Source organism: Scyliorhinus torazame, chromosome 6 (assembly GCF_047496885.1).
Source record: "Scyliorhinus torazame isolate Kashiwa2021f chromosome 6, sScyTor2.1, whole genome shotgun sequence".
Lineage (NCBI taxonomy): Eukaryota > Metazoa > Chordata > Chondrichthyes > Carcharhiniformes > Scyliorhinidae > Scyliorhinus > Scyliorhinus torazame.
The window spans coordinates 268,099,985-268,111,899 of NC_092712.1; the positions used below are offsets into that span (position 1 = coordinate 268,099,985).

An 11,915-nucleotide genomic window follows, 5' to 3' on the forward strand; every position below is an offset into this window, starting at 1 on the left:
ACCCCACCTAACCTTTTGGACACTAAGGGGCAATTTTATCATGGCCAATCCACCTAACCTGCACATCTTTGGACTGTGGGAGGAAACCGGAGCACCTGGAGGAAACCCATGCAGACACAGGGAGGAAGTGCAAACTCCAAACAGACAGTCACCCGAGGCCGAAATTGAACCCCGGTTCTTGGAGCTGAGAGGCAGCAGTGCTAACCATATGTGAAAAACAGGAATAAGTGTTTAAAGTAAATAAACAAATATTTTCACAATATCACAGTTATTTTGCCATATAGTACAATACTAGAATATTTTAAACAAGATTTGCTTGCTGTATTTAGCCTAAAATCTGGTGTCAGTGCTACTTACTCCATCTAATACAAGTCCAACTATAACCCCAATATTTATAAGCAATGTCTCAAATTAGTTTTAATTTTACTTGAAATTTGTTTTTGAGGACAATCTTTCAAAATACTATCAGGAGATTGGCATCCATTCATTGGCAATCGCAGATTCACACTGCTAAAACTGGTTCTCTTAGCCTGGTGTTGACGTAATATTTATGTGATCTGTGACTCTTCTGAGGATAGAAAGTTAGTTTCAGCATCGTAAATGGAAGGAATCTGCTCCAATGCGGTTTATCCGTGAAACAAGTTAAACAAGCACCAGTGGAAAAGTACCAATGACCTGCAAAATTCAAACAATATCACAATAATTACAGCTCCCCAGCTGTGCCTCAACAGGTTGTGGGAGCGCAACTGGACAAGAAATACCCTGTTTTCAGCCTTCTGCTGTTAGTGCTACTTCCCATCCCCCAAATATGAATTCCAAAGTGACGGTTACATTCAATAAAATACAGAATGACCCAAGTCCAAAATAGTGCAGTTCTGGCGTGACACATTTTTACATTTAAGCTGGGTGATCCTCAGGAGCTGCTAACACCTCAAAACAGCTGTACACATCAGTTGAGTGAGGCTAAGCAAGTGATCATCGTTTTTCTGGTTCAGTGTTCGAAATACCCAGCAGTACTAAGCAGCAAACGCTGTCTCTTCACAATGAAATCCTTCCACAAAACTGAATCGGCATTATTACGGCACTGATTAGAATAATGAACAATGCACAAAGTTCACAAGTATTCAAAAATTGAGTTACAACTACTTGATTGCAGCAAACAATGATCACCACACGTGGATTCCACTGTGTGTTCCCAAGCTTCCCCAAACATATTAAAATAGAATGATTATGACACCTTTCATCCGGTGTTGGATTTATGGATGCCGAGGCTGAAATCATTCATTCTTGTTCGTGGCTGGGATTGTCCAGTGCTGCCGAAAGTTAGTGGAGTTTCGGCTGGAACGCTAAATTTTCCATTCTCGCTTGCAACAGGTCTCGCCACGGACAAGATAGGAGAATCCTGTCACTAATGTGTGAATTATGCACAAAATCTGGAAAGCAACCCTTGCAGCTAAAGGGATCAAGGGGTATGGAGAGAAAGCGGGAATGGGATACTGAATTTGCATGATCAGCCTTGATCATATTGAATGGTGGTGCAGGCTTAAAGGGCCAAATGGCCTACATCTGCACTTATTTTTCATGTTTCTAACCCAAAATTCAAAAAGAGGGAGTAGCATAAGCATCAAAATGTTTAAGGTAGCTCAACCATCAGTAGAAAAATGTATTAAAGCATTTAATAGTTTTCCATCAAATGCTCACATGAAAGACTGCAAAGTGCCAGGGTGAATTGTCAGCATCAAACTGGAAGCAGCATAATATGGGAGGTTTTTTTTTTTTTTTACAAACATAGAGAAACCCAGCTAATGAGTAGACATAATCTTCTTTATGTTAAGGCCAATGAGTTAATAGCAGAATTAATTGAATTTTTAAAAATCTTTTAGCAATGAAATGATGAGGTGATAAATAAATGGAAATATATCTCAGTACACAAGGACCAAAAGAAAATGCCAATGGCCAGCAAAAATGATTATATTCTAGTTGTGCCCTTAAGAGAGTGATTCTGAAACTAGGGTCCACACATTCCTGTGAGATCGGGGAGTCCACAAAGTAACAGGAGCCAGGAGGCAGCAGCCACTATACTTGAAAGAGAGTGCACAATAGATACTCTGCAGTAAGAAGCAGTTGCACACATTTCACAAATGTCTGATACCCGTTTTCTTAAAAACTGGATGATGACACTCTACTTGCAGCACTTCCATATTATTGGAATTATACAGTATGCCATGAGGCTATGCTCCTTTATTTGTGAAATAAGACTTTTTGACTTTCAACTGACTGGAATTGTCGCAATTTGCACTGAAAGACAGCAAACTGCTTAAAGGCCACAGGTGAAGGTGAGAAACAAACAAATCATCCTGAGGGGAGTGTGAAGAGAGACACATTTACAGACATCCATCCAAACTCACAACTGTCTAAGTAAGGGACATTAAAATGCAAAGTACTGGATATTGAAACAATGGCTGCCACAACAAAACCAAAACCTTTAAGAAATACAAATGGGTTAAGTATTTCAAGGCAAGGCTGCCCAGCCACTTGAGAGGGATTGCAAGTGACAGAGGTGAAAAGTCTTGACAGGTTGAAAACACTTCCATCTTTCTTGGAATAAGAGTGTCATCTGGTTTGAGAGCCAACTCTACCAGAAACCTACCAGTGAGTAGTGATCTCGCAGTAATTGCAACGTTTCCAACATCTGACCGCATCCAAGAATTCAGCCAACCTAAATGGCCAGCAGTGTTTATAATATACGCCTCAAGAATAATCAAAGGACACTTAGCCATACATTCTTTCACCTTTTTTAATTGGACTCAAAAATCGCCTTATTTTGGCAGTAGTAGCCCGGATGTGTATATAGAAGGCTTTTGAGATAGTTTCTTAAAGCAGCATATTTTGAACCAAACAGGGAACAGGTTATATTAAACTTGGTATTGTGTAATGTGACATGATTAATTAACGACGTCAGACTAAAGGCACCCATAGGTAGAAGCGACCACAAGATGATTGAATATTACATCTGGTTTGAAAGGGAGACTAGTATTCTAAACTTAAATAAAGGCAAATATTTGGGCATGAAAGCTAAGCTATTTGGGCATGAAAGCTAAGCTAGCTGAAGTAAACTGGCATATGAAGCTAGCGGATTGATCACTAGAGATCAGTCTTGAAAACGTGGACGGGAAAGGATGTTTCCTCTTGTGGGTAAGTCCAGATCTAGGGAGCACTATCTTAGAATTAGGGGTCGCCCTTTTAGAACAGAGATCAAGACAAGATTTCTCTTTCAGAGGTCATAAGACTTTGGAACTGTGTGTCGATAAGTGCACTGTTTTACACATTAAAACAGCAAATTTTTTAAGGAAAACCATTTGGGATGAAATTATGAATAAGACAGAAACTGTCCAGTATATGGCAAATGATCTTAATTATCAAACTATTCAGATGCATCTCAAGCACTAGACTGAAGTCAAAACAAGTTACTTTAGATTTATATAAATTATGGGTAAGAATGCATTTAATATTGTGAACTTTTGTTTGATATTTCATCTTGAAGCAGCCTCTCTCTGGACAGATTTACCTGCACTGCAGTGCTGAAGTCTGTTCACCCTCTACTCTGGGTGACTATAAACCTAAATGTGGCCCAATGGAGATCTTTGGCCCAAAGAGTCGCAGGAGCATCAATGACCACAAGGGAACACTGGTCAGTGCTCCTGGTACCATCGTCTTCCTGGACAGACACGGATGTGGACACTTATAATAAGAGCAAAATGCTTCCAACAATTAAACAACGTAACGGAGCAGAGCTTGGTGCTCTCAAAGAAAAACAGATCGACAGGAAATGGAGGCCAGTCATTCAAAAGATGTGTGTTCTGCTTAAGAGAAAAAACTTGGTCGTAAGGCTATTGTTAGGGTTGTATTGAAAATTCAGAATTGAAGCACAGGTACAAAACCAAAAGGCATCAAGCGATACTTCAGTTTATAATGCCCTGTACATGCACACATATCATGGAACAGATCTGGTCCCCAGTTGAAGTGTTGAATAAAATCTTAAGACATGTGAAAGAAAATCTGGTTATAATTTAGATTTACGGTCCCAAATTTCTCAAGTCACGAAACAGAAGCATTATGGCACGTGACCAAAACCTTGACCAGTTTGTGAGGAGCATCTTAAAGGAGAAAGAGGAAAATGCAGAGAGGGGTTGAAGGTACAAATGCCAGTGCTATGGGTTCAAGCAGCTATGGGCAGAGTCAGAGGAGCATGGAAATCTTGGAGAGTTGGAGGGCTGAAAGACATTTGTTGGGCTGAAAGACATTCCAGAAATGGGGGGGGGGTAAAATAAATATTCTTTCATGGATGCAAGTATCACTGGCAAGGCCAGCATTCGTTGCCAGTTCGAACTGTCCTTAGGTAGGTGGTGTTGTGCCTTCTTGAAACACTGCAGTCGAAGTGGCGCAGGTGCATCTACACGGCTATTAGGGAGATCCAGGTTTTTCCGTTCAGTAACAGTAAAGGATAAAAGATGATATACTTCTAAGTTAGGGTGGTGTGTGACCTGGAAAGAAACATGAGGGGGTTGTGCTCCTATGCGTCTCCTGCCCTTGCGTTTCCAGGTGGCAGAGGTTGCCATGCCTTGTAGATAGTGGATATGCTTTGGAGAATCAGAAATGATTTACTCATACAGATTGTGAGCCTTTGACCTGCGCTTCATAGAATCATAGATTGTAGCCACAGTATTCATATGGCTGCTCCAGTTCAGTTTCTGGTCAATGGGGACTCCCCAGGATGTTTTATAGTGTGAGATGCAGTGATGGTAATGCCAGTGAATGTCATGGGGTGATGGCTAGATTTTCTCTTGTTAGATAATGTCATTGCCAGTGTGGCACCAATGTAACTTGCCAGCCCAAGCCTGGATCTTTTTCAGGTCTTGCTGTATTTGCATATGGACTACTTCAGTATCTGAAGAAGCACGAATGGTGTTGGACATTAGTAAGCATTCTGACCTTATGATGGAAGGAAGACTGCACACAATACTCCAGGTGCAATCTCCCAAGACTTTATACGGTTGCAGCAAGACTTTGTTACTCATGCACTCATAATAAAGGCCAACATCTCATTTGCCTTCCTAATTGCTCGGTGTACCTGCATGTTAGCTATCAGTGCTTATGAACAAAGACACCCAGGTCCCTTTGAACATCAACATTTCCAATCTCTCATCATTTACGAAATACTCCACACTTCTGTTCCCTCCTACCAGAGTGCATAACTTTACAATTTTTCACATTGTATTCCATTTGTGATTTCTTGCCCACTCTCAGCCCGTTTAAATCCCCTTGAAACTTCTTTGCACCCCACCCCCCACAACTCCCACCCCCACCTAGTTTTGTGTCATCAGCAAATTGGAAATATTACATTTGGGCCCCACCTTCAAATCATACAGCTGGGGCCCCAAGCACTGATCCTTGCAATACCCCAGTCACAGACTATCAAACTGAGAATGACCCATTTAATTCCTAATCTGTATTCTGTCTGTTAATCAATTCTCAGCTTTGGTTACCATTTCACCAGAAATATATTTACACTAGAAACAGCACACAAAACAAAGCAGATTTGAAAAGTACTGGGATAAGCTGTGGAAAACCATCTTCAGCTGCTTCATCAATAACTTTCCTTCCATCATAAGGTCAAATGTTCAGATGCTTGCGGATGACTGCACAATGTTCAGCACCGTTCGCGACTCCCCAGATCCTGAAACAGTCCATATCCAAATGCAGCAAGACCTGGGCAATATGCAGGCTTGGGCTGACAAGTGGCAAGTAAAATTTGCACCACACAAGTGCCAGGCAATGATCATCCCCAACAAGAGAGGATCTAATCATTGTCCCTTGACATTCAATGGCATTACAATTGTTGAATACCCCACTACCAACTTATCCTACGTATTTTCTTATCATGTACTGCACGCAGAAATATACTTTTCACTGTACCTCGGTACACGTGACAATAAACAAATCTAATCCAATCCATTAACATTGGGGGTGGGTTAGCTCAATTGGCTGGATGACTGGTTCATGAAGCAAAGCAACACCAATTCCCGTACAGGCTGAGGTTATCCATGAAGGTGCCGCCTTCTTAACCTTGCCCCTTGCCTGAGGTCTGATGACCCTCAAGTTAAATCACCACCAGTCAGTTCTCAAAGGAGAGAGCAGGCTGTGGTCCTCTGGAGCTGTGCCGACATTTACATTTAACCATTGATCAGAAACTGAAATGGACTAGCCATATAAATACTGTGGCTACAAGAGCAGGTCAAAGGCTAGGAATCCTGTGGTGAGTAACTCATCTCCTAACTCCTCAAAGCCTGCCACAAATCAGGAGTGTGATGAATACTCTCCACTTGCCTGGATGAGCACAGCACTCAAGAAGCTCAACACCATCCAGGACACAACTGAATTGTTCGCCCTTCCACAAACATTCAAATCCACCACCACCAATGAACAGTAGCAGCCGTGTGTACCATCTACAAGATGCACGACAAGGGGGAAGCACGATGGTGCAGTGGTTAGCTTGCTGCCTCACGGCGCCGAGGACATGGGTTTGATCCCGGCCCCCTATCCAGTGGAGTTTGCAAATTCTCCCTTTGTCTCACCCCCAAAATCCAAAAAGAGGTGCAGGGTAGGTGGATTGGCCATGCTAAGTTTCCCCTTAATTGGAAAAATATAATTGGGTAGTCTAAATTTTATAAATAAATAAATAACAAATGTGCAACAAGAACTCTGGGCGGGATTCTCCACTCCCGCGCCGAAGTGGCCGCGCCGTCGTGAACGCAGTCGAGGTTCAGAACGGCGCGAAACGGCCCCGGTCCCGACCGATTCAGGCCTTGACAATGGGCTAGGATCGGGGCCGCGTCATCTACACGTGTCAGGCCTCGTCGCCCGCGTAAAGGCGGCGCTGCATAGATGACGCGGCCGGCGCCAACCCACGCATGCGTGGTTGCCGTCCTCTCTAAGTCCGCCCCGCAAGAAGATGGCGGACGGATCATGCGGGGCTGCGGAAGGAAGGAGGTCCCCCCGGTGCAGGATCCCCCCCTCGCATGCCGCCCCCCCCCACCCCCCACTGTTCCCGATGGCAGCGACCAAGTGTGGACGGCGCCGGGGGGAACCCGCTGTTTTGGCCTGGCCGCTCGGCCCATCCGGGCCTGAGAATAGCGGGGGTGCCGGAGAATCGCCATTTTGTGTGTCTCTGGCGATTCTCCGGCCTGCGGCCCGCGGAACTCGACCGGGCCGTTCCCGCCGCTTGGGAGAATCGCAGGAGGGCGTTGGACTGGCGTCCTGGGAAATTTTGGCGGCCCAGGCGATTCTCCCAACCGGCACGGGAGTGGAGAATCTCACCCTCTGTTCCTGAGATAGCACCCACCGAACCCATGACCACTACCATCTAGAATGACAAGGGTAGCAGATACCTGGGAACACCACCACCTGGAGGCTCCCCTCCAAGTCACTAACCACCCTGAGTTGGAAATATATCACTGTTCTTTCATGTTGCTGGGTCATGATTCTCTGGGAGTACCTGCACCTCAGGGTCTGCAAGGGTTCAAGAAAGCAGATCACTACCACCTTCTCAAGGCAATTGGGGATGGGCAATAAATGCTGGTCTAGCCAATGACACCCACATCCATAAATTAATTTTTTTTTAAAATCAGGAAAGTAGAAACTAAGCAGCCTAGTCTTGAAAGACAACAAATTAATGAGCTAACTGAATAACATAACCGTCTATAAAAAATAAAATCTTACGGTAAACCTCACCATGTACCAACGGGAACAGAAATGCTGAAAATATGGAGCACGGCGGTTTAATGTGTGTGTGTGTGTGTATACGTATGTGTGTGTGTTGGGTGGGGGTGGAGAGGAGGAGACAGGTTGCCTTTTAGCAAAACACAAGCTCAAAGTATGACAGAATATAAATTATCAATGAAAAATCAATATAGAAATTGTTATGAATATCTTCTTTACCCCAAATTGCGTAACAAAATAATTAATTAAGTAACATAACAGAAGTAAAAACGGAGTTGCACAGAAAATAAGATAACAGGTGGGACGATAGTACTGGGACTGCGGCGCTGAGGACCCGGGTTCGAATCCCAGCCCTGGGTCACTGTCCATGTGGAGTTTGCACATTCTCACCATGTCTGCATAGGTTTTACCCCAACAGCCCAAAGATGTGCAGGTTAGGGAGATTGGCCATATCTTTTTATTAGAACAGTAATAGATATATACAAGGCCAAATGGTACAAGCACTAAACTTTGTGCTGGAGAGACCAGATACCCTCGCCTCTGTACCAACAGAAGGGGGTGGTGGGGAGAGAGGGTAAAGGAGGGTGGTGGGGAGGGAGTCGGAGTGTTGGTGAAGGGGGGGGGCCAATAGGGCACTGCCTGAACTATCTACAGAGGCAGAAAAACAAAAGAACCTTCAATTATGGCCATGCCAAATTGCCCCTTAATTGGAAAAAAAAATTGGGTACTCTAAATTTATTTTTTAAAAAGATAACAGATGGGACAAATGGCTGTTGTTTCTTAGCCCTCACTTTGCCCACATCCTTATGTGCAAAGAAATTTAAGAACTGTCAAAGTGACATGCTGAAACAGGCACATTGCACTACTGTGCAATTATAAAAACAGCCATGGGTGGCCATCTCCTTCATTTAAAAATTGACCTAGCCATGACCTTGTCTACTCTTCAATGTGCCTTTTCACTTTCCGTTCATTGTGTACTACCTCAAAAAGTAAATTGCACAGATTATACAGTGCAGAAAGCAGGCCATTCGGCCCAACCATTATTGGGGAAGGGATTGTGAGGTGTACAATGCGGCAAGTATAATGTTACCAAATGTTCATTACTTCAGTGCATCAACTGCTGAATTCCAATGAAACACTTACGAATAATAACACATCTGCAATTTAAAGATACAACTTAATAATGATTGCGTAATCCATTAAAGACAAATAGACTTGATAATTTGCCGCTGGTATTGAATTATAATGCATCACATGGATAATGGGGAGGGCATTACAAACAGTTAAATCAGTGAGCGACGCGAACGAGACACAAACAGCAGACTTCCAGTCGGGCTGCTGCACAAGATCTTGGTCCAAACCCTTAATTAAATGTGTGGTATCCTGTATATTGTAAGTAAGTCGAAATACAGATGTTCAGATTTGCGACAGTGAAATGCCTTCTACATGTCCCCAAATGGGCCTGCAGTGTAAGAATCCTCACGACCGAAAAACGATGGAATAACTTGAAGCAAGATCTGTCTGATGGAGTGTACGGTGTTCACTCAGCAGTCAAATAACGCCCTAAATACAAAAGATACGGTACAAAAGACCTGGCTCCCTCAAAAGAAAACAAATAGATCAGGAGAACACCAAATCGCTGCCTGAGACGGTCAGTAAGCTGGGGGGGGGGGGGGGGGGGGGGAAGAAGCCACACCTGCTTTTTAAATAGTTATATTTCAGTGACTGGGGATTCGGTTGGTGGGAGGGAGGGTTAGAGCTGCGGTTGGTATAGGTTAGTTCCGCGTCTTCCCTTGCACAAACCAATTGAAAAGCGTGTGACTGGATGTGTGATGGTTTGCACAAGTCAATCTTTTAACCGAAAAAAAAGGGATTCCTCAAACAGAGCAGACAAAATTTGCGAGCTAAAAGAAAAATGTATTTCCCTCCACCCCCCCCCCCCCCCAAAAAAATAAAGGACAACGTCACGCCCATAGTTTGTAGCCAAATTGAATGCGGGAGTCACAATGTAAAGCTTCGGTTGGGAAATGTTACAAGAGCCTCAATATAGGGAGAGGGACACACGCAGACTGCAGAGCGGATTCAGCAGTGTGGCAGAGAGCCCAGTCTCTGCTGTCACCTGGCTTTACAAAAAAAAACCTTAACACTACAGCCCCCAAATTCAGGACAAATCGAGGAGCTTGGATAACAGCAACTACAAAACAAATAATAAAGTACACCGAAAAAAAACACACAAAAAGCCAGTTTGAGTGAACTAAAGTCCAAGACCTATCACACAGTCCCAGTTGCCACCAGTCATCCTCTGCAAAGCATCTATTTCACCCGCATCACATTTATCAAGAACGCTCCATGTCAGTCGCCACTCGTTTACTCAGTTCAATTTACAACCCAAATCCACCCCCAGCCCAGCATTTCACTTCCAATTTCTATGGTCTGTTGCATTGGAATTTTTGGGCATATGCCAACATTATTCGTTCCTTCTTTTTTTTTAAATATTGGGAGACGTCCGAACCGGTTGCAATATATACGTTACACATGCGCCTTTTAAATAAAAGTGTTTTTAAATGCAGCTGCTTCACATAAAGATCTGTGGACTTTCTAATCTAAAGAGCCGCACCGACTAGAAGTGGCTGCTGGCGCCGTTTGTGGTCTCGATCGTCAGAGACACTCTCCCCCTCCTCCCTCTTTCTCTAATGGGAACAACAGATTTTGTTGTGCAGAGTTTGAATTTAAAAACTCACGCTCGGGGCGTTAATTTTCACAGCGGGTGGGGGAAGACTATTTGCATTGCAGTTTTTTTGTTGTTTAGGGGTAGGTGGGAATAGACTCTTGTTGCTATGAAAGCCGCGGGGTGTTACCTGTTGTCTGCCTTGGACGTGTTGGAACAAGGCGGCGGATGAAGGACTGTCTGATTTTCTTCCATCTCCACCACGCACTTGGTGTTGAGTTCCATCTCTGTGGAAGATCGGTCACAATGTTACCAGACAGCCCACAACTCCTGTGTATCCAGCTCCCCTACAACCCATTAACAATGTTGCTTTTTCTTTTATACAAACACACAACCGCGGACACTTTCCGAAAACATTCCCTGTGCGAACTGAGCTGTCGATTTTTGATCGGAGTTTTATTTGTGCTTACCCCGTCGATTCATCGGCCGGACTCTCACTGCAACTTTCACCTTCGAGTCCGACATTTTCCACACTTTTATTCCTCTTTCCCTTCCCAACGGTCCTATGAACTTCCACTTAATCCTTTAGTTGCCCCTCCAATTGTTGCAAAATCTTTCTTGGCTTCTTCGTGGGCACGTGTTGCAAAAAGCCACGGGTCCATTACTCGAGACAAATTAAAACGGGAGATGAGTTGTTCTTGTTTCTCTCTCCTTCCGATCTCCTTTTTTTTAACCAAAGATGTTTAACTCCGCTCCCTTCATCGCCGCCGCCATGTTCCGGGCGTTCAATCAGTCAAGTCAGGGCCCGCGGAGATTCCCGAAACCTGGACTCGAGCAGACTGGGCTCAGCTCGGGCTCGACCCTCCCAGGCTGCCGCACGGAAACAGCCGAGAACCAGGCGAAAGAACTCGACTTCAGCCGGCAACAGGTCTCTCTCCCTCTCCCCCACCCCTACGGAAACGCCCGAATGGCCTCAGGTCAGAGACAACTCGAGCTGAGGGAAACCAATCGACCGCGCGATGGACCCCCTAGCCCTCCACCACCACCAGCAGCACCAACTCCTGGAAACACTTCAGCAGATCCATCGGCAGGAGGAGAAAGTTTTTCAGTCTGGGTTGAATGCGATGATGTCATCCGTGTAAACACCGAATTATCTGCCTCTTATCTGTGCCGCTAATAATTTACTTTTAGCCAAGATCTGTGTCCGGGGGGGGAGGGGAGTCATTCATTAATGAGGGCACCGCACCCGAATGGTATGCACAAGTGATCTGCCCACGGGCAGCTTCCCTCTCTGCTCATTTCCCCATGCCATTTGTCTTGCGCCTTCCTCTTCAGTCCAATCTTTTAAAAAATAAATTTAAAGTAACTAATTCATCTTTTTCCAATTAAGGGGCAATTTAGCGTGGCCAATCGACCTACCCTGCACACCTCTCGGTTGTGGGGGTGAGACTTATATCGACACGGACAG

General features: G+C 44.4%; 1 protein-coding gene across 8 annotated transcripts in view; it reads right to left on the reverse strand.

Moving 5' to 3' along the window:
* Nucleotides 1-11,634, reverse strand: part of kif13a (kinesin family member 13A) — a 408,670-nt gene extending 397,036 nt beyond the window's left edge. For 5 of the 8 annotated variants that reach the window (XM_072509684.1, XM_072509681.1, XM_072509683.1 and 2 more), the window contains exons 1-2: nt 10,918-11,624; nt 10,638-10,734 (exon numbers count right to left, since the gene is read on the reverse strand). In XM_072509684.1, coding sequence (XP_072365785.1) covers nt 10,638-10,734; nt 10,918-10,972 — 152 coding nt within the window. In that variant the 5' untranslated portion in view covers nt 10,973-11,624. Of the gene's footprint in view, nt 1-10,637; nt 10,735-10,917 lie in introns of all 8 variants that reach the window. The other 3 variants (XM_072509688.1, XM_072509687.1, XM_072509686.1) reach the window with 2 other exon arrangements.
* Between the last annotated feature and the right edge of the window lie 281 nt (nt 11,635-11,915).